Below are 22,430 nucleotides of genomic sequence, written 5' to 3' on the forward strand. Positions count from 1 at the left end.
AGTGATATATTTGTGTTAATATAAGTCTTAAATAGTTATATCTTCCGACAGCAATCACTTACATAGAGTGTTTGGACCGAAACACGGGTCTGTCAGTCCCTCTGCTCTGCTCTGAGCCGAAGAGAAAACATTTATCGTATCCTACAGTTTTTATCCAATGAGGAGAGAGAACGGCATGCAGGGCTGTGTGTGCAGCCAAGGAACGCCGTGAATGTGGCGACGTAGGGACAAGGACTGTTATGGTGCGTTCAAGGAAACTCGTATTTTTCCGACCGTGAAGTGGTACCAGTTCGATCTGGTACGAGTTCACCGGTCGGAAGTTACGAGTGGCCGTTATAGTGACTTTCACCGGTAAAACAGGTCGGAAAAACACGAGTGGGTTGCCTGAAACGCTACAAAGTCGTAAGTTGTGACTTGAAGCTGTAATTTACGATTTCAAAAGCCTGCCTGGAACGCAGCATTAGCGAAAACGACCGGACCACTTCTGCTTTAACTAAGGTTAAACTGTGCACTATGCAGGTTGGTTTTTTTATGGTTGACTTCTGAGAGGAGACAACGGCGACTCGCGGTGGGTTCAGCGGGTGAGCGGCAGCCAGGCCGCAACTACAGCTGCAAGTGGAGCCACTCCGTGGATCGAGAAACAACAGGACAGCTTCAACTGGATTCCAGATAAGAAACTTGACAAAACAACATAAAAAGGGGGCCCCTACATAACTGAACTGAGACTGAACTAACCGAAAAGGAGACATTGAAACTTTTGACTTGACTAAACTGAACTTGAAAAGACTGCAACTGAACTGAAGGACTAATTTCCTTTTGTGAGGAAGATCCCACTTTACAGCGGAGGTGATTTCATTTAAGTTTATTATTTTCAGTACCCGGGTACAGTAATTTACATTGGCCTATTGAATCATTGTCAGTGTTGGTAATAACGGCGTTAGAGTATAACGGCGTTACTAACGGCGTTATATTTTTCAGTAATGAGTAATCTAATTGATTACTTTTCCCATCGTTACAATGCCGTTGCCGTTACTGAGAATGTGAAGTGGCGCGTTACTACAGTTCGGTTTAATGGAACGCAAGGTGGTTTCGGCCACACGTCAGCTGCCTCAGGTCAGGTCAGGGCAGGACGGCGAGCTAAAGGTAACGCAGCTAACGCAGCATCCGAGACCGATCAGCTGTGCGCAAGGGGGCAGTTGTGGGTCTGAGAAGTGAAGCTCACTTCCGCGTTCAAAAAACTGCAATCCCCTCGGATTCCTCTGGGGGCTGGTGTCAGAAGGGAGCATTCCCCATAGACCCCCATGTTAAAATCGCCGACTTTACATCCTCAGTAAACATGTTAAAAGCCTGGTGTCAGAACGTTTTTTCGTCTCAATCGATAGTTTCTACCCCCGCACACACTCTGAGGGGGGTGAATTTTTTTTTAACTCTACCGTTTTACTGTTATTAGGTTAAAGTTCTGGCCAATTAGGGCGCGGAAACGTTGAGTGACAGGTCTGAGCAGCTCCGTGGACAGCTGCTTCGAGGCCAGTGGGCGGGTTCTCGGCCGGTAAATCCAACATGGCGCTGTTCAGGCCGCCATATTGGAGTCACAAAAACGACTCCCCAAAACCAATGGGTGACGTCACGGATGCTACGTCCATAGTTTTTACAGTCTATGGCTGTGCGCCAGTGCAGCCCCTGGGACACAGCTCGAGGGTCACAGCGAGACACACAAGCACCCACTCCACCCGAGCAGCAGCAGCGGTATGAATCCGACAGACAGACGGACTCCAATTATGACGCCTGAAACGCTAAACACAGAGCAATCGCTCTGGGTAAACACAGTTGATCGATCGAAAAAAAAAAAAGACCGCTGGAGTGAATTTACCTACTTTCCGTCACTGAAAACAGGTTCTTGAATGTAACTCGGTCAAGATGCAGCATGATGATGATGGTAAAATTTACAGACAAAAATACGAGTTTTTTCATCAGCATCAGTCTACAGAAATGACGGTTAGAGGGGAAAAGGCTTTATGCACAGCTCCACAGCTCCACTGCTCCTGATTCCAGGTGTCTGACCATTGTTGTGACTACTGAGGTCAGAGTCACAGACACACCTGGATTAGGCTAATCAGTTTGTCCAATAATGCAAGACAGGAAATAAAGGAGCTGGTTTAAGTTCAGGAAGTAAGTGGAGCTGTGCATAAAGCCTATTCCATCAACCTTTATTTAGTGGGAGCATTGGAAAAAAACCACCAAAAAAAACGTTTTAAAGAAACGAAAAAGTTACTTTCTCAGTAACGCATTACTTTTTGGTTTAAGTAACTCAGTTACTAACTGAGTTACTTTTTAAATGAAGTAACTAGTAACTGTAACTAGTTACTATTTTTCATTAACTTGCACAACTTCTTTCTTATTTGTGATATCTTACAGAGCTCTGAGGTAAACAGAGGTACATTTAATTTCACTTGAACTTGGTCTACTGTATTTGGTTTTATCATTTTGTCAAAGCATAACATAGAGGTGGATTAGACCTTATAGAGAGAAGTGTTTCTATTTCCTATGGTGAATAAATGCACCCAGTTATTGTCTAAATTTAACACTTGTGTTTTGCTTATTAATCCTCCAACTGAACTTAGAGCTTAGATATTGGTGTCATACTATTCCTCGGACTCACTACTCTTTCTATTAGTGTTACATTAACAACATTCACGTTTGTTAGTCTAACGCAGTGGTCACTACTGCTCTGATTCTAACATTAGCTGCCATTCAAGTGTTTCCCTGTTTGTAATACTAACAACATTTGTTCAATAACAGCAGTTATTTACTATTCTCATATAACACTCCACTTACCACTGTCTTGCTTTCTTTTTCCTTCAGCCTCTTTTTTTCTTCTTTTCTCGCTCCCAGATGGATAGCTCCTCTTCTTTTTCCTTTGGCTTCATTTGAAACTCCCAGGATGATAACTCAGGTGCATCATACAGGTTAATTTTCTCTCTACTTTTTATAGTTCTTTGCTCTTGGTTTTGACTCTGTTTAATGTTTACAATTTCTCTTCATTTTAAAAAATGTTTTTGTTTTTATGCTGTTTTATGCTGTTCTTTTTAAATGTTTTGTCTTTATGTAAAGCACATTGAGTTGCCTTGGTATGAAATGCACTATATAAATAAATGTAAATAATTGCCTAATGTTAGATGGGCTCATGGGAGTGACACAGGGCCCCCTTTACGGAAGCTGCCTTCTTGACTGTGATGTTTGATTTATGGACGAAACTCCTCCCTCACTCCCACAGGCATCTTGCTGCTTCTTCATCATGCACCCAGGCCATATTTTTTTTAACAAAGGAAGGATTTGTCTTCTATTTTATTGATTGAAGTGATGGAGAAACTGCTCACATTTTTCAGTGGAGGCTTCAATCGGCTGGTTAGGTGGAGGGCTAACCACAGAATTTACTGTCTGAAATTAGAACCTGGGGTTGTGGCAGCTACAAGATCAGAGAAGTATGAGTACCTTGCTTGCTTGATGGCTTGTTTGTTTGTTTATTTCACATATCAAAAGTTAAAATAGATAACATATAAAATCCAAGACAATGTGAAGGGGAAATGCCAAAAAACCCTCCAGGGGCTTGTAGGGTGGCATTCTCCAACTACAGTTCTAAGCTAATGAGCATACATTTGTGAGGTACAAAAACCGTTCATACATAATAAATACAAACATGGTTTAACATTGTACAATGCAATACAAAAGCTTGATAAACATACGATAAAAAATATAAAGTAATCCCAGTTTATATAGGCAGACCATATGGAAAGTATTGACTGGTTAGCAGGAGTGACTTTAGTGCTCTCCTAAATTGTTGTAAAGACAAGTTAAAAAAATTTGCAGGGGGGTGCATGGCGCAGTGGTTAAGGCGGCTGCCCCATATAGAGGCTACAGTCCTCAACGCAGGCATCCCCGGTTCGAATCCCGCGTCAGGCGGACCTTTTCTGCATGTCATTCCCCCTCTCTCTGCCTCCCCCTTTCCTGTCTGTCTATCTCACTATATTCTATCAAATAAAGGCAAAAAAGCCACACACAAAAAAAATATACTTTAAAAAATTTACAGGTAATAAATTCCATATTCTAGGCCCACGATAAACTATACAGAACTGTGATTGGGAGGTACAGCAATATTGGGTGGCAAGAGTTATGTGTGGAATAGGTGTGAAATTGATAGTTGTATGCAAACATATAATGAAAAAATGATGGGATGGGAACAAGTAAACCAATCTGAAGATTCACTTGATAAACACTAAGGATACCAGACTGAAAGAATAAAGGCTGTGAAGAATGTCTTTATTTATCTTTATCTTTTGATAGGCACACATGAGATTTTTGAGTTTATCAAACGAATCCTTCAGCTTGTCTTAATTCCATTTTCTTTACGCTTTCCTGCGTTGCCTCTTTACACTCATTAAGCCAGGGGATAGTTTGTTTACTTTTTAACTCAAATTATTTTTTCCAATCGTTTTGGAATTTGCAAGCACATTTCCTCTTCTTACTGCTACTCGCCATGGTCTCTTCTTCTGTATGTATGTCTCTTCTTCTGTATGTATTAAAAAAAATAATAATACAAAAAATAATGATGTTTTTTCCATAAAATTGAAGCAGAGGGGCCACTAGAAATAACCATACAAGTGGTGTCTCATTCATAAGTTTACATTACTGCAGCAATTGAGATAGACAATACAGATAGACAATAGAGTTGAGATATATCTCAACTGCTGCAGTAAGGTAAACTTAAAGGGATACGGCAACATTTTTTTTGTGTCTTGCCGCACTCCTGAGTCCATGACCAGCAGATAGACACCATCATTTCGACTGTGCGTGCAGTAACATGGGAGATAGAGCTGTATCGCCTGTAATTAGCTCAAACACTGGAAGTGTATAGGCTAGGTAGTGTTGCCTCCTCCTACCTGAGCTGAAATCAGCAGTCAGAAGCTGATTTCATTTTAGGTTTTAATTATCTTAGACTCCTTATATTCTTCTTACATTTTCCTCAATAAAAGTATTGTATAGGTCAACAGTGGCCCGAGTCGCTATATTTTTCGTCGTCTACTTATCTTGTCCCATGTTGTTAACATTTCTATGTTTCTCACATTCTCTGTTATAACCTGTTTTCCTGTATATAACAACATCTATTGCACGTCTGTCCGTCCTGGGTGAGGGATCCCTCCTCTGTTGCTCACCCTGAGGTTTCTCTGATTTTTCCCTGTTAAAAGGGTTTGTCATGGAGTTTTTCCTCAGTCGATGTGAGGGTCTAAGGGCAGAGGATGTTGTTATGATGCCATGTAAAGCCCTTTGAGACAAACTGTAAAAACGGGCTATACAAATAAAATTGCCTTGCCCTCCCCTTTTTCAAGAAATCGTCGAGTGGAAATTCTCCATTTTTTTTTCTTACGGAACCAAGTGGTTAACCAAATGATTTGAAACCTACAGTCTATGTTTGGAATGACTTTCGTGTATTTCGTGTAGTTTCATTCATCACCACTAAAAGACAGACTTCCAATCATAACTGAACTACAATAGGTAGGGCAGGATTATTTCTCTAAGGAAGAAATGTTTGAATTTCTTGCACAATCAACAGTATTACACACCTCTGCCTCGATTCTAATTCACAAAAACATCCCTTCAGTAAAAATAGCATACATTTAAGAAGCAACCAAAAAACTTTTATTGTGGTACTTAGATGGTACTTTGAATTTGGCCTGTAACAGAATGATTTGTGCAGGTGTATAGGGAGACCATTGATATGAGGAGACATTGGTAGTATTTCCCATTGTTTTGTATTAGGGTATACTTATACAGTAGGCTATGTTATTGTTTAATTAGGCTATGTGAAAAACAAATATGTGCAGTACATCTTAAAAGGTATAGTAATTAAATCTAAGTTAAGCAGTTGCAGTTTACTTCATCTGAGTATGAATGTATTTGATTCATTTTCTGGGAATCCCTCATTTAAATTTCTTTGGGTACAATAATGTGAAAATACTGGCCTGCTGGGGTTTGCAATGTTAGCTGTAATTACCAGGACAGATTGACAGCCCTGACAAACATTGCCACCCCTTAGGTCCTAGTATATTAGCTGGGCTAGATCAACTGGAGTCACAAGGTAAATTTCCGCAGGAGAAACATTACAGTTTTTTTGTTTGTTTGTTTTGTTTTTTTGTTGTTGTTTTTTTACCATGAAACCATATGCACCACTGTGTGTGCAGGAACCATGTCCCATTATTACTCTCCAACTCTAATGGACTCAATCATGGGCCATTATTGGGCCACACTCATTCTCCATTTTGTGTGACACCACTGTCCACATATTGATCCACGCCATACATGAATGCACATGAACACATTTACTAGCCTACGTCATTTCTCCAGGCTGCAGGCAAGCAGCACATTCAGAGATGACGTTTTGTGTTTTAAGCTTCATCAATAATGGAGAAGGCAGACAATGATAATGGTTGAGTGTGTGAACAGAGTTGTGAACATGGGACCATTGATACATTGTGTGCTTCTCTGAAGGGAGGATGAGATAGCCTCACCCAGCAAGAGACATCAACTGAAATTAAACAAATATGTGTTTTGTGACACGTTGATGTTGTAACCGCTTTTTAAACGGTTGAAAGACGTTCAAACCTTATATCAACCTGTTTTCAACCGGAAATCAACGTTTATGTTTTGTGTTTGCTGGGAGTAGCCTAGTTCCACACTGGTTTGTTATGCAGATACCATTCAATGAAGCATTGTGCCAGTTAAATAAATGTAAACAATCTGATAACATAGGGTTTCCATCACTTTGAGACGATCAACTGGTGTTTGGAAGTTTCCACAGCTCTTAACATGAACCTGTAATATCACAGTCCGTCCTGCAGAGGGCAACCGTTTCCCTGTTTTGCCTACAGTCTATGGTTTTGCCAGAAGCAGCCTGTTGTCAATATCAGAGTATATACAATTATGTTTATATCCAGACTGTCATGGTTATAGGTTATCAATTTTAAGTATCTATTCACTTCCTTATGTTTTCAGAGGATGGATGACATATCTCTACATTCTGTTTTTATAAAGCTTAGGCTACATCATCATCATCATCATCATCACCATCAGCTCTCAGTAAACAGAATCGGCTACACATCCTAATTGCCTATCAGTGTTACTAGTGGGTTTATTAATCGCGGTGTATCTATTGAATATTATGCGATTATATTTTTTTAATTGAATTGTAGCAGACCATATCCTCATTATGAACGACCCACTCTCTCCACACCAGCAGCATCATGCTTCCAAAACAATACTTCTTTGCGTCATGCCGACGCTGGTAGTGACGAACTGGTCCACTACACTCCTCCTATCTACCTTTTCTCCCCAGTCTTCTTCAACTCTCCCATCAGGACCACAGGGAATGTGATGCACTGACACACACAGGGCTGCAAAACAACTTTATTCAGCAGCCAGCATTATAGTAGGAAGTGGGGTTTGGACAGCCAACTTTGGCAGTAACTCCCAGACTGAAGGGGGGTAAAATTAGTAAAGTGGGTGAGTGTATTTTGGTTTTCTTTTTCTTTTCTTTTTTTCTTTTGAAGCAGTAAACTCAGCAGCCCTGTCCTGTGTTGTATTTCACATATGTCGCGGAAGCAAGTCGACCATGACTACAACCTCCGGAATATGAGCAACCTGATGGGCGAGCGGTGGAAGAAAGTGAACGATGGAGGAGAGCGGAGCCTCATCAAAGCTCCGTCCAGCGCCAGCATCAGCAGCCAGGGCGCCGCCGGTGCCTCTGCCCCGGCACCTTCATCATCATCAGCAGCAGCAGCAGCAGCAGCAGCAGCAGCAGCAGCCGCCTCCTCCTCCGCCTCAGCCTCCTCCACCAACAGCAACACCGGGGACCTGGAGAGGGCTGCCCGCAAGCAGTTCCAGCAGGATGTCACGCCCGGTTTCGTCTATGTCCTGGCCGTCTTCTCCGCCCTGGGGGGCTTCCTGTTCGGCTACGATGTCGGGGTGATCTCCGGGGCGATGCTGCTGCTGAAGAGGGAGCTGGACCTGAGCGCCCTGTGGCAGGAGCTGCTCATATCTAGTACTGTGGCCGCGGCCGCCCTGTCCGCGCTGCTGGGCGGCTTCCTCAATGGGCTCTTCGGGCGCAGAGTGTGCATCCTGCTGGCCAGCTTCTTCTTCACTATCGGCGGGATCGTGCTGAGCACCGCCCCCGGCAAAGAGGTGCTGCTGACGGGGAGGCTCATCGTTGGAGTGGGGCTGGGTAAGACATGTGTTGCATGCTCTGTTTGTTCAGTTGTGACAGAACTATAGCCTAGCCTAGCCTACTTGTTTGAGGATTTAGTTTCTTGGAGCAAGCATTGGAATATAATCATAGAGGCTAAGCATGTAAAATAGCACTACCTAGGCTACTTTATTGCATTTCACTGTCACTGCATGAGCCAAAGACAAAGTTGCACGTCATTGGAAATCAGTGAAATTATCCCACCTCACTGGCTGCACTAATGATAATGTTATACTTCATTGATTTTTTCTGTAACAGTTGCCCTGCACTTGCTCTCCATTAGAAAGTTCAAAGGTCAGAAAGAATCAGCTGAAGTGCCATAGGTCTAAAAGCCTGTGTAATTCACAGTGGTTTGGTTGGTTGCTGGCTGTCCCTCCCTCTGCCTCTCCCTGCCTCAGGCCTGATATTTGCAATTACTCAGAGGTTCTGATTACACAGCATGGGCCCTCTGCTTGCCTACAGTAAGCTGCATGTCACTGACAGGCGGACAACTTGCTGTCTTCAATATTATCCTATTCTGATTATTTGTGTGGGTACCATTAAGTGATAAAAGGAGGAGTGAGCTGACTGACAAATAAGAGGCAGATGATGTCCCAGCATGCCCCAAGACAAACCTACAGAGCACGCAGGAGGCTTTTAGTGTCAGTGAGGTCGCCTTCATTAGACACTAGTCAGAGTTGCATGTGTCTGATTGGCCCATGCTCTCTCCCCTACACACACATACACACACATACACTGTACATTTGCACATTGCCTTTCTGCAACTTACTTCCTCAATGCAAATATTTTTCACCCCCTACTTTCTCCTCTCATGAATCGTCCGTCCCTTAGCGCGTTCCTCCCTCCACTCTGTGCACCCTTTACATGCAATACCGTCTTTTGATCAGAATTCAATGCACCCCAAATTATTTATAGCAGCTGCTGTTGCTTGTGAGTCACATCCTCTGTGCAAAGGGCTGTTAAAACTGGCTTTCCAGGCTCAGCGCCACGTTGATGACACTTGTCCGCTGCGTGCTGCTGCTTCCCTTTGAGAGTAGTAGGCGCTCTTCTGTGTGATAACGTGGAGGACTGTTTTCCGTCCTTAGTCAACCTCTGGGATAAGAAAAATGAGCTTAAACCTATAATAAACACCCTGCCTGGACCAAAGTGAAGAGCTCCGTGTTTACTCACTCTACAAACTGAAGCCCATATTATTGATGTTTGAACACTTTTTTTTTTTTAAATTATTCTGCTGATAAAGAAGATTTTGAATTTTCATTGTGTTTCACATAATTCCACTTTACTATTGTTAACATCTGGCAATAATGGACGTGCAGATGATGAGTGGTTCTTGGTTAATTTTCCACCTTTAAAGGGATATTTCAACATTAGGCAAATTTGCCTATCGCCATAATCCCTATAGTCTTATGAGTAGGTTCTTTACCTTTAATTGTCGGTGCAAGCTGTTTTGAGATTGGCGGAGCAGAGACACAAGCTACTCAGAAAATGCAACAGAGGCTCATGGTATATCTCCATTCCCTCATCAAACTAAATACACAATCCAACAACTCCAAAAGAATGTGTGATTTTGTAGTAAATTAGACAAATGCTTCTGAATCTGCCCACGCCTTGAACCATATCTGTCATGTCCTCTTTAATATTGCATCCACTTTTTCTTTTTTTCGTTTTTGGCACACTTTGAATTTGTTCATAAAGCACCAGAATGAGACCACACTTCACTTGTCACTGTGAAAACTGTTATGGCTTCTTTTGCTGCAGAGAAACTCGATGTAGCCAGTCAGCTTGATATATCACCAATATTAGCTTATTGCTGATGCTGATACACATCAGTGTACGTGTCAGCAAATGTATATTTTGTCCATCGAAGAGAAAAAAAAAAAAAAAAGTCCAACACAGTGTTTGCCATTTGTCACATTCTAATAATAAAACCAACAGATCAGAGGGATCTAAAGCTCAGAGATTTTTTTTTTAAAATCTCCCAAATATCAATATAAGCCTCAAATATCGAGTAACTGGAAGACAGGCTTTTAATAGGAACTTCCATTGTCTTGTCTTGAAAATAATAGATTAATTGATAATGAAAATAATCATTAGTTTCTGTCCTACACCATGAGTAACGAAGGTCACATGTTGCTTTCCATTCCCCACTGCTCTTCTGCTTATGCAGTTGCTTTTTGCCTTACAGGCTATCTGTGTATCTGTTGCTGGTGAAAAGGCAGTGATTACTTTGAAGTCAGTCATTTACCACTAGTCTTTTATAGAAATTATTGGCAGTTATATTATTATGTGATTTTAACACAATCATGTTAGTAATGACAGTTTAGTATCGTCCAACTTTGCATTTGTTTACCTTCACTAATAGATAATAGGTGAGGAAATGATGTTGCCTCTTCCCAAATGAACATGTGAAATGAGGATTGAAAATGCTGCCACCATTTACACACACTAGCTGATTGCTAATATAAGGAGGAAACTAATCACTTGGGTCATTTCAGCTGTTACATTATAAGTGGCTGTTTCATTATAAGTTCCCCCTCCCCCTCCTGCCATCAAAATCTGTTCCCATACGATGATCTTCATTATAGAAGCATGCACAAACCTGGCCCTGATAGGTAATGAAACACATTCTTGCACCACAATTAGCCACTGGAGACACTAATAAGGCAACATTTCTCATTGCATGCAATTATTCCAGCCTGTCACCTGCGCACTCACATTGGCATGACCGCTGGTTCTCAGGGAAGCCAATTGCTTAGCATTTCTTAGCTGAACTCACCAGAAAGGTCATCTGAGCTGTTTGTCAGACCAGTAAAGGCCATGCACCACCATGCCATGCCTCCCTGTATTCCTACCCATAAGCCTCTGGTATGTCTGCTCCTGGCCAGTTATTGTTGAGCTGACCTTTGCCTGAGCGAGGGGACTGTTGTGTGATGTGAGCTGTTGTTAGTCTGAGCAGACAGACAATATTGAACCAGACAGTCAGGACTGACAAGGATTTATTACTTGACTTGACCACTGCAATCAAATTAAGAGGTTTTCTTGATGCACAGGGTATTCGTGGAAAGATGTTTCAATCTTAAAGGAGACATTGACTCTTGTTTGCTACTCAAATTGAACATGATTGTAACATAATCTTTCTCTGACATTCTAAAGAAAACAGTTGGAAGTCTGTTGTTGGATGATGGACTCACACAATAAGGTTGTAATCCCTAATGTTTTAATCCTGTTTCATTTTGGAAACAGTCATGGTTGCTGTGGTAACTTCAAGTGTGGGGAGTATTACTACAGCAGCTCCCTCTGCAGCTACTTTGTCAGAAATACAACAGAAGAGTGAATGGTGTATCTTTATGGAGTTATTTTTGTCTCATTAATATCTGTAAACGCACAGAAGGTGATCTACAAATGTTCCTTGGTTTGCACACGTGTTTTGCTATCCACAAAGGGTGATCTACAAATGTTCCTTGGTTTGCACACATGTTTTGCTATCCACAAATACAAATTTCTAATTTGTAACTTGTATTTTGGTTTTTACAAATAAATGTGTATTTGTAAATATATTGTATATTTGTAAATGTATAATTTTCCATTTGTAAAAACAAAAAAGCCATTTGTAAAACCGAAAATTCTGTCTGTGAAGTGTGACTCTGCATTTGTGGATCACCAATCACACACACGCATCTCTTTCCGCAATGACGTATTTCTGAGACAATCCTGCCGAGATCCACACAGAATCCACAAACTCACAGCTGCTGATTCACAAAGGGCCGCTCTCCTCACCAGGAGGGGCAGTGTTGGCGAGTAGCTGGATGAAAACTAACGAAGAAGACTGCTATTGGTTTATCTCGAGAAATTATTTTAATTCCCACTGTTAATGCGTCACTTTATTAAGTTTTAATGTTTTTTCATGCGATAAAGTAACTGTTTAGACCTCCAATATGCGGTTAGTTTATCCAAATGACGCCTCTTTGGAAGTTTTCTCCGCCGTTCGCGGAGCAGTGAAGCTCCATCTGTGGAGCAGCTAAGCTAACTAGGCTACCACCAGACGAGCGGTCTATCACAGAGGCTACCGCCGGGCTGCTGTGGTGGTCGGCCGGCTAACCTCCGCTGTCATCCAGGTCTCCCCCGGCTCGTTTTTTCCCCCGGAATGATGAAGCTGGTTAGCCAGCCCACCGCAGCAGCCCGGCTGCTGTTTAGATCTGATTAGATGTTTAGATGTTAGACTGTTTAGATCCCCAATATGTGGTTATTTTTATACAAATGACGCCTGTTTGGAAGTTTGCTCCGCCATTAGCCTAGTTAGCTGCTAACTAGGCTACCACCGGGCGAGCGGTCTATCACAGAGGCTACCGCCCGGCTGCTGTGGTGGTCGGCCGGCTAAGCCGCGGTCTCCTCCCAGGGGAGAAAACGACCTGCATTGTTAATGTCAACTGACTGACCGTTTCATTGTAAAACATTTATTTATTGTTGAAGCGGTGGTGACTGTACATAGCCCATCATAGACTAAATAGTTTTGTTTGTTGATATAGCCTACAGACTACACCACTGAATGAGACAACATGTATCTCCTAAAAATAATTCATCCAGCCGGCGGTAAACCTCTAAAAAACTGCCGGTAGATTGATGGGCTCCTTTTCTCCCCTGGGAGGACGACGCAGATTAGCCGACCGACCACCTCAGCAGCCCGGCTGTTGCTTCTGTGATGATCCGCTCATCCAGAGGCAGCAACCGGGTTGGGGCTGGTCTCTCCCCTGGAATGACGCCGCGGCTTAGCCGGCGGACCACCACAGCAGCCCCGGCTGCTTCCTCTGTGATGATCTGCTCATCCAGAGGCAGCAACCGGTTTACTGAAGTGCTCGTTTTCTCCCCCGAGAAGACGCCGCGGCTTAGCCGGCCGAACACCACAGCAGTCCGGCTATAGCCTCTGTGATAGACCGCTCGCCCGGTGGTAGCCTAGTTAGCAGCTAACTAGGCTAACGGCGGAGCAAACTTCCAAACAGGCGTCATTTGTATAAAAATAACCACATATTGGGGATCTAAACAGTCTAACATCTAAACATCTAATCAGATCTAAACAGCAGCCGGGCTGCTGCGGTGGGCTGGCTAACCAGCTTCATCATTCCGGGGGAAAAAACGAGCCGGGGGAGACCTGGATGACAGCGGAGGTTAGCCGGCCGACCACCACAGCAGCCCGGCGGTAGCCTCTGTGATAGACCGCTCGTCCGGTGGTAGCCTAGTTAGCTTAGCTGCTCCACAGATGGAGCTTCACTGCTCCGCGAACGGCGGAGAAAACTTCCAAAGAGGCGTCATTTGGATAAACTAACCGCATATTGGGGGTCTAAACAGTTACTTTATCGCATGAAAAAACATTAAAACTTAATAAAGTGACGCATTAACAGTGGGAATTAAAATAATTTCTCGAGATAAACCAATAGCAGTCTTCTTCGTTAGTTTTCATCCAGCTACTCGCCAACACTGCCCCTCCTGGTGAGGAGAGCGGCCCTTTGTGAATCAGCAGCTGTGAGTTTGTGGATCTGTGTGGATCTCGGCAGGATTGTCTCAGAAATACGTCATTGCGGAGAGAGATGCGTGTGTGTGATTGGTGATCCACAAATGCAGAGTCACACTTCACAAACAGAATTTTCGGTTTTACAAATGGCTTTTTTGTTTTTACAAATGGAAAATTATACATTTACAAATATACAATATATTTACAAATACACATTTATTTGTAAAAACCAAAATACAAGTTACAAATTAGAAATTTGTATTTGTGGATAGCAAAACACGTGTGCAAACCAAGGAACATGTAGATCACCTTCTGTGCGTTTACAGATATTAATGAGACAAAAATAACTCCATATATCTGTATCTGTATCCACCTCATGTTAAGCCGTATGAACACTGCAAATGTGAAGGAGGAGGACTAAAAAATGTGCAGTTGGCATTTGCAGTGGCTTACACAATCTAAGTTGAAATAAAATAAAACGTTTTCACTCTCTGCCAGTAATAAAGCCTACTATGGAGAGAGGTACAGAATATAGTAAATAAAGTGACAAGCCATTACAGAAAATTGGTAACAGTAAAAGTATCAAAATTGGGGTTTATGGTTTAACGTCATAAAAATCCTACAGGTTGTAACATTAAAGACTTTTGTGGAAGATTCTGTGATAATCGGTAGCAATAATACATACTCATTAATTTATTATTATTAAGAGATCTTCGGAAGGAGTTTTAAAGTCTTTTTGCATTGATAATATTGATGACTATAATGTTGAGTAGGCTAGCTCTAGTATTTATTCACTGGTTTGAGTCTTATAATGATTGTTAATAACCCTTTTAAAGGGGAACTATGTAAGTCCAGTCGCTTTTCCACTGTTTTTCTAACCCTCCTCCTGGCCATGTGCATTGGTTTTCAACCAAGCCGGTGAGAAAGCAATACATGGAGTGGTGGATAACGTTATATATCATATATGCGTACAATGTCTATAGTCTTACATGTCATAAACAAGACATTACAGGTTACGGGGCGCGTTTGTGTCGTGATGATGCCACAACGAGAGCTGGGACACCGAGTTGCTGGGACACCGAGATGCTGATCTTGCAATGTTGGTTTTCGGGCAAGAGACGCTATATGAAGGCAGAGAGCCTCCATTTTCCCTGTTACAAGTTACAAATCATCTATTTAACCATCACAATTACTCTGAAGCTGTTTAATTACGGTCAAAATGTAGCATAGTTGAGGTAAAAAAAATCCCACGTGCTCCTTTAAAGTTCCAATTTAAAGGAGCAATTTCGGTTTTGCTATTGCTACAAAGCCAGTTCACCTTAACAATTGTTTCAACAGTTTCACTAACATTGTTGTGACATTAACATTGTTTACAAGACATGAGGTATGTGCAGACAAGACAGTCTAGGCAAAGCTAGCTGCCTAGCATGGTAATAGAAAAAAGAAGCAACAGAAATTAAGGCAAAACAATTGAGTTGCCCTCCACTGCTGGAGACAACACGTGGTGAGTAAAGGAATTAGGTTTGGTGTTGAACTTGTAACATTTAACCCTAACTCTTTGTTAAGTACACAGATTTTGGTGCTAATATTAGCTACATAACAACAGCAAAAGAAGTAGGTCCTTTAAAAACTGTTGACTCCATTCAAACTACAATCAGTAGAGACTGATTTGTTTGAACTAAATGGAAATTAAATAATAAAGACATTATTTTGTGGAGTTGTAATATTGTCACGATAGTTGGATTATTTGCTTCACTAACAGCTATTAAACACTAAAGAAGTGGGTGTTGTAATGGCTTCTGTGTGAGCTATGTGTGTAGCACAGGTTACCATGAAAGTGTTAACAAGAGCCATAAAGCTTTACTTAAAGTAAATCTGCTCTGACAGCTGCAGCTGTCCATACCCTCATATGTGAGCAAACAGAGGCACACACTGTCACTCTCGCAGTGTGTGTAATCGTGTTTTCATCCACCATTTGCAAATGTTGAATTGTTTTGGCCTTGGAAATGAAGGGTTTGCATGAAAATAGTGCCTTTAATCATGCTGGGTTATCATTTAATTATTACCTGGAGGCTTGCTAATTAATTGGTTGGTTTATGTAATTAAGTCACAATTCCTGCACTAACTAGGTGGAAGACGTGTAGACTTAATGAAGAGTTTGTTTATGTGCATATTATTGTCGTAACTTGAACATCAAATGAAAAAAAAAGTCAAGTATTAAGTTGTTTTGGACTTGACATTTTTGCATATTTAGTACTGTGTATTACACATGTGACAATGTGACTTTAGCCGAAAAAATTTATTTGAAAAATCCAACATGAAATTAGGCAGATGCTGCTGAATTTAATTTTTAAAAAAGGGTACAAGCTCTCCTGCTTTTACCACTGATTTTAATTGTCACTCACCACTTAATCATTCGAAAGTCAACAGCAGCTTTTCTCCGCACTTTCAAGGATCCTCCATTAGTCTCTAATGAGCTTCCTCCATCACAACCAGCTACTTAGTACCAGAAAATGTCCTGCCTGTGTCTTTACGATATCACAGTGATGGAGGATCTAGTGAAGTATCTCCCTCATACTCTGATGAAGCAAGGCTTTGTGCCTAGAGGCTGCCTTCACAAAACCAGACAGATCCTTTGTTTAAGAGTGTTGTGCTTCTTTGAGGCTGTGCCTGACCAGACGATAACTTCAGAGCCTTATTCTGTGTGTGTGTGTGGTGGGAGCTGTCCCTGGTGCTGAAAAGAGAGCTCATTAATGACGTAGGGCAAATGTGTTTGAAAGGGATTTGCATTTCAGCAAGTGAAGAAATGCACAGAGCCTTTAGTTGAGGTAATTCTGCTTGTTTTCAGCAGCTCTAGTCAGAGAATCAGAGAAGTATGAATACTTGAGCTTCAGTTGTACCATAATTATGACATTTGTAGAGACATGCCCTCAATGCAATAGTAGAGATAAGGAGTGACTCATGTTGAATCTAATTCGCTTTTCTGGGCTTAGATTGTTTACCTATCAAAGTTCAATACTATACTATACTATACTATACTATACTATACTATACTATACTATACTATACAGAGATTTTGGTCAATGATCAACATTAGACACTAGAATTACACAAAGAGAGAAACTTAACTTTGCACCTGACCTCTTTCCTGTAGAAAATAGGGGAATGCAAATCAATGTGAATGGAGGAAAAAGTGATATCTAAAGTTTGGAATAAACACATTTATGTAAGTTGTTAAAAAACAGAATCTCTCTTAGTTCCTCATAAGTAAACACAGGAAATAGCTACCTGAAATGGTAGCTAATTGATCATTTGAAGCATTCATTTCTAGACCTTTAAACACATAGAACTTATATTATTGTGGACAGTTTTGCTTTCGCTTATGATCAACTTTTCAGTTGTACAGGACACAATATTAAGTTTCTACATGTAGATGCTTAAAGGGACAACGAGGAGTTTTGGAAAGCGAAGTGTTTTCACACTACATTTCCCTCCGCGTGCACAGTGAAATTCTTGGACCGGCGCAAGACGGATGTCTTGCCAAGAATGTTTTCATTCATGGGGCGGTGCGTGGCGCAGTGGTTAAAGCGGCCGCCCCATGTAGAGGCTACAGTCCTCAACGCAGGCCTCCCCGGTTCGTATCCCGCGTCGGGCAGACCTTTCCTGCATGTCATTCCCCCTCTCTCTGCCTCCCCCTTTCCTGTCTATCTATACTGTGTATCAAGTAAAGGCAAAAAAGCCCAAAAAATATACTTAAAAAAAAAATAAAAATGTTTTCATTCAGCAAGAATTAAAGTCGGAGGTTTAAAGACGATCACATACCGTCGTAGTTCCGACCATAAACTGCGAATCGGCGGCGTTATTCTCATGACCCACCGGGCAGCGTCCGCGAAACCGAAACTAAGGAAACGCTGGTCGGCTCACCCAGCATTTCCACCACTAATAATAATAACAAAATAACGATAGAGACAAAACAATATATTTGTTGAAAATGGACCCATTAGTCCACTAATTTCAAATGGCAACAGCAGGCCTTGTTTGCTCTGGTCAGTGCCATTTCATCTGAGGTAAGAAACTGGGAATATGTATCAAATACAGTAGATATATGGTCACATCAGCAGTTTAAAAATGCTGTTTTTAAAAGCCATTGCAACATAAAATGACTCCAGAGACTCCTAGGCAAACATATTTTATTTTTTCTTTAATACATTGAAACAGAACTGTACAGTATTTGACCTTTTCACTGGCCTGTAACAATATTTGTCTTAATTGGCTCTAACATATTTGCTCTGTCGCCACCTGCACCAAGAAGTGAAATGGAAAAGATCTATAACTCAACATAAGCTGCATTATCTTACTAACATGCATACAAGCTGTGTGTGGCAGCAGGCAGTGCTCACATGGAGACAAGCTGGTGATGCATATGGCTAAAATAGATAAAACAAGGGACCAAGGCGAGAAAACTATGAGTGAGGAGAGGGTGGAGGAGGGGGTCTAGTGGTATTCACAGATAGAGACGTTTACAGCTGATAGTGATCCTGAGGACTTGTTAGTGCTCGGCATGCTGTGATCTGTGCATATGTTGTGTGTGTGCATCTGCATAAGTGTACAAGCATACAGTGCAAACACAAAGCTGCAATTCAGCTGCCAGATAAATAAGTGTGGAAACAGATTTAGTGACTTTTGCTGTTTGAATGAAGCCTGCTGCTGCCGTGTCCACAGGTTTACAGTCAATTGGATTATTCTAATACTGTACACAATACAGGCTGAGCTCTTTGGAAACATACTGAATGGAAGTGCAATTAATGGATATAGCATAGTGTTCATATTCACTGTACAGCATTTCATTTCTTATTGGAAACCGTGGTGATTTTGGTGGTGGTATTCTTAGGGCTGTCGATTATTTGTTAGTTGACACCAGTCTAATCTTATCTGATCTTATCTTGACAATTTGATAAATAATCAAAGACCTAAAAATCACCTAAAAAGAAACTTGGACGAATGAAACAGGGATTATTTTTAATTGAAAACACCTCGAGAGGGCAATCTGTCAGAACACATCCATGGATGTTTCCTACTCATGTGGTAACTGTAACACAATTTTAAGGTCTGTGATAGGATGTTTTTGGTTTTCACAAAACTTCACCTTGGGAGTGGTAGTACACTTCTTTTCATGTGTTTTTAGGTGTACTGGCTTGAGCCTCTTTCTTTAATCAAAAAAGGAGCAGATATATTCTAATACATTTTACACTTGTTTCTCAAATGTTTGGGAAATGGGCTGTTTAACGTTTAAAAAGTCATTGTCCATATGACAGGTTGATGTGACTCTACTAGCCCTGCTCGGTCCTGCTTCAGGCTAGAAAACAGGTTTGAATTTGCAGACATTTGTTCAGTAGCAGCAGAGCATGCTGCTTCTGTTGTTTGTCAAAAAGCACAATTGTACTCAGAAACCTACGGCCAGTGTCACTGTATACAAACTTGTTCTGCCGTACTCTGTGCTGCCACAGGTTTTCTTGTCTGTCTTTCAGCAGCATCACCCCAAAGCTTATGAATGGATTTCCATCCAAACCGCCCTGAGCAGACAGGGTTCATGCCAAAGAGCCGTTGATTAGATTATGGCGGTGATCTGGGTCTTGGATTTCCGCCATCAGATGATAATGCTTTTTTAGCCGTAACTAAGATAAAGACTTGACTCTAAATCTTCTGGGTATGTTTGCATGGTCAATAAATCAATTTGGGAGAAAGAAAAATGTATCTCTCAGTGGAGCAGTAGGTCTGGGACTGTCAATGCCCCTCCTCTGATCATTCACCACTGAATGCTAGTCTAGGCAGAGACATGACCACAGGGCTTTTTGAACCAATTCAGCTATGGTCCTTTGTGGTAAAAGAGTTTGTTTTTTTGTGCAACAGTGTTTTCTATGTTTGTGTCCTCTCTTCTGTGGAGGTCGAGTGAGGGGGAGAAAAAAAAGTAAGTAGGGAAAGAAACCCTCCTCTTCCTCGGTTATCGATTTGTCTTCCCAGAGCTGCCACAGTGTGGTGCCCGCTCTGAGACACCGCGCCTGCTTTCCCAGCAGGTGGTTTCCATAGCAACAGGTAGCTACGTAGCCATGGCGGCCGTTGAGGGCAGGGTGGTAGCAGTAGGGAGGGGAGGAGAGGAGGGGGGGGGGGATTGGTGGGGGAGAGGGTGGGGAGGGGGGTGAAGCTACAGAAAGCAGTGGCAGACTATTAATAGAGCTTATCAGGAAGCAGCTGCAGAAAGCTACGGCCTCATGGTAGCTCGTCAGATTCATCCTGGGCAAACACACACACACTGTTTGCTCTGTGTGTGTATAACAGTACACAACTGTCCATCTGACTTGGTGTGTGTGTTGTTGTGAACATAGTCACCATGTGTGTATATGACTGAATAATGGCACGCCGACTATTACTAATGGACTAAAGCATTTCTGTGTGTGTGCTGTGTTTACATTCACAATACGCAATACGTTCCTGCTGTTCATGTCAGGGTCAAAGGTCAAAGTAATTTCAAACAAGAAGCTTTTACAGACCATAGACTGTAAAAAGAATGGACGTAGCAGCCGTGACGTCACCCATTGGTTTGGGGGAGTCTGTTTTGTGATCCTACTACATTTGAACTGCGCCATCTTGGATTTTAGTAACGTAACCACGCCCCCATTTATGTACGAATTTGAAGCCTAAACAACACTAAAACGGTTGTGGTACAAAAAAATTCACTTCCAGTGTTCACAGAGGTGGAAACTATCGGTAGAGACCAAAAAAATAAAATGTACCAGGCTGTAAATATGTTTTTTAAGCTGTAAGTCGGCTATTTTAATATGGGGAGTTGCTCCCTTCTGGTCCTCGCCCCCAGAGGCCGCCGGAGAACTGCAGCTTTTTGAACGCGGAAGTGGTCTTATCAGTAATAATGATGATGACAAAATTATGTAAAACATGAGTTAGAGTTAAAGCAGAAGTAAGTGATATATTTGTGTTAATATAAGTCTTAAATAGTTATATCTTCCGACAGCAATCACTTACATAGAGTGTTTGGTCTGTAACACGGGTCTCTCAGTCCCTCTGCTCTGCTCTGAGCCGAGGAGAAAACATTTATCGTATCCTACAGTTTTTATCCAATGAGGAGAGAGAACGGCATGCAGGGCTGTGTGTGCAGCCAAGGAACGCCGTGAATGTGGCGACGTAGGGGCGAGGACTGTTATGGTGCGTTCAAGGAAACTCGTATTTTTCCGACCGTGAAGTCGTACCAGTTCGATCTGGTACGAGTTCACCGGTCGAAAGTTACGAGTGGCCGTTATAGTGACTTTCACCGGTAAAACAGGTCGGAAAAACACGAGTGGGTTGCCTGGAACGCTACAAAGTCGTAAGTTGTGACTTGAAGCTGTAATTTACGATTTCAAAAGCCTGCCTGGAACGCAGCATTAGCGAAAACGACCGGACCACTTACTTCTGCTTTAAACGTACATAATCAGACTGATAACACTGAAAAAGAAAATTATGACAGTGATAATGTATTTTCATGTAGTAAGTTTTATGACATCAACAGAAAAGTGTTTTTTTTAAAAACTCCTAAAATATAGCCTACTCATAATATAGCCTAGTACTGTATTATTACCTTGTAAAGTTGTTGACCCTGCTTACAAATTTAAGCCATATTTTTTCTTATAAATGGGAGTCCATTATTCACTTTTTCTTTTAGTTTTATTCTGCTAATTCATAAGGAAAATATGTTGCTGTCCAGATTTTAAATGGTCCACTGTGTTCAGCAGCTGGTCACTAACTTCACCTGTTGGCTGTTTTTCAGCTGCAGTGGAGAGTAGACCACTGCTCATGAGAGCGTTTAGACTAAACCAAGACAACAAGCTGAAAGAATGCTTCATTCATTACGCCACGGTGGCTGATAAATGTGCAGGTCACAACTTGTCCACCAGAGCGTTGTGGAGTTGTTGGATTGTGTATTTGATGAGTTTGATGAGGGAAACCAAGAAATCCCATGAACCTCCGTAGCGTAGCTCTGAGCAGCTTGCGGCTCTGCTCTACCGTTTTAAAAATAGCTTGCACCGACAATTAAAGGTAACTAACCTACTGCTATATAGGGATTATGTTAATGAGCCATTTGCCAAAATGTTGAATTATCCTTTTAAGATCTAAAATATTGATTGGAGCAGCTTCAAGGAGAGTTTATTATTATATTGTGTGACTTGGTCATGGTTTAGCTTGGTGATGCAGGTTGTGAAAAATGCAAACTCCTCTCATAACCATATATTTCTTAAATCAAGCTTTGCTACTGCTCTGTGTATCACCTGGACACTTTATCCGTTCCCTCAGAGACACTTCAGAAATGAAAAAGTAGCTTTTGATAGCCGTACTGACCACTGTCCCTCCCTCTCTCCTGGCTGTGCAGGTATTGCCTCCATGACGGTGCCCGTGTACATCGCTGAGGCCTCTCCGCCCCACCTCAGGGGGCAGCTGGTGACCGTTAACACCCTCTTCATCACTGGTGGACAGTTCACTGCCAGCCTCATCGACGGCGCCTTCAGCTACCTGCAGCATGACGGCTGGAGGTTAGACACACGCGTCGCACACACACACAACTCACACATAAAAAAACAACAA

At 41.9% G+C, this 22,430-nt stretch overlaps 1 protein-coding gene across 1 annotated transcript in view; it reads left to right on the top strand.

Moving 5' to 3' along the window:
- Nucleotides 1-7,372: 7,372 nt before the first annotated feature.
- slc2a13a (solute carrier family 2 member 13a) overlaps nt 7,373-22,430 on the top strand; it is a 133,210-nt gene continuing 118,152 nt past the window's right edge. Inside the window, exons 1-2 of the mRNA XM_085769801.1 lie at nt 7,373-8,272; nt 22,219-22,378. Of these exons, the coding sequence (XP_085625927.1) occupies nt 7,642-8,272; nt 22,219-22,378 (791 nt within the window). The 5' untranslated portion in view covers nt 7,373-7,641. The remainder of the gene's footprint in view (nt 8,273-22,218; nt 22,379-22,430) is intronic.

Source organism: Trachurus japonicus, chromosome 23, assembly GCF_045865225.1.
Source record: "Trachurus japonicus isolate A0001 chromosome 23, Traja_1.0".
NCBI classification, from domain to species: Eukaryota; Metazoa; Chordata; class Actinopteri; order Carangiformes; family Carangidae; genus Trachurus; species Trachurus japonicus.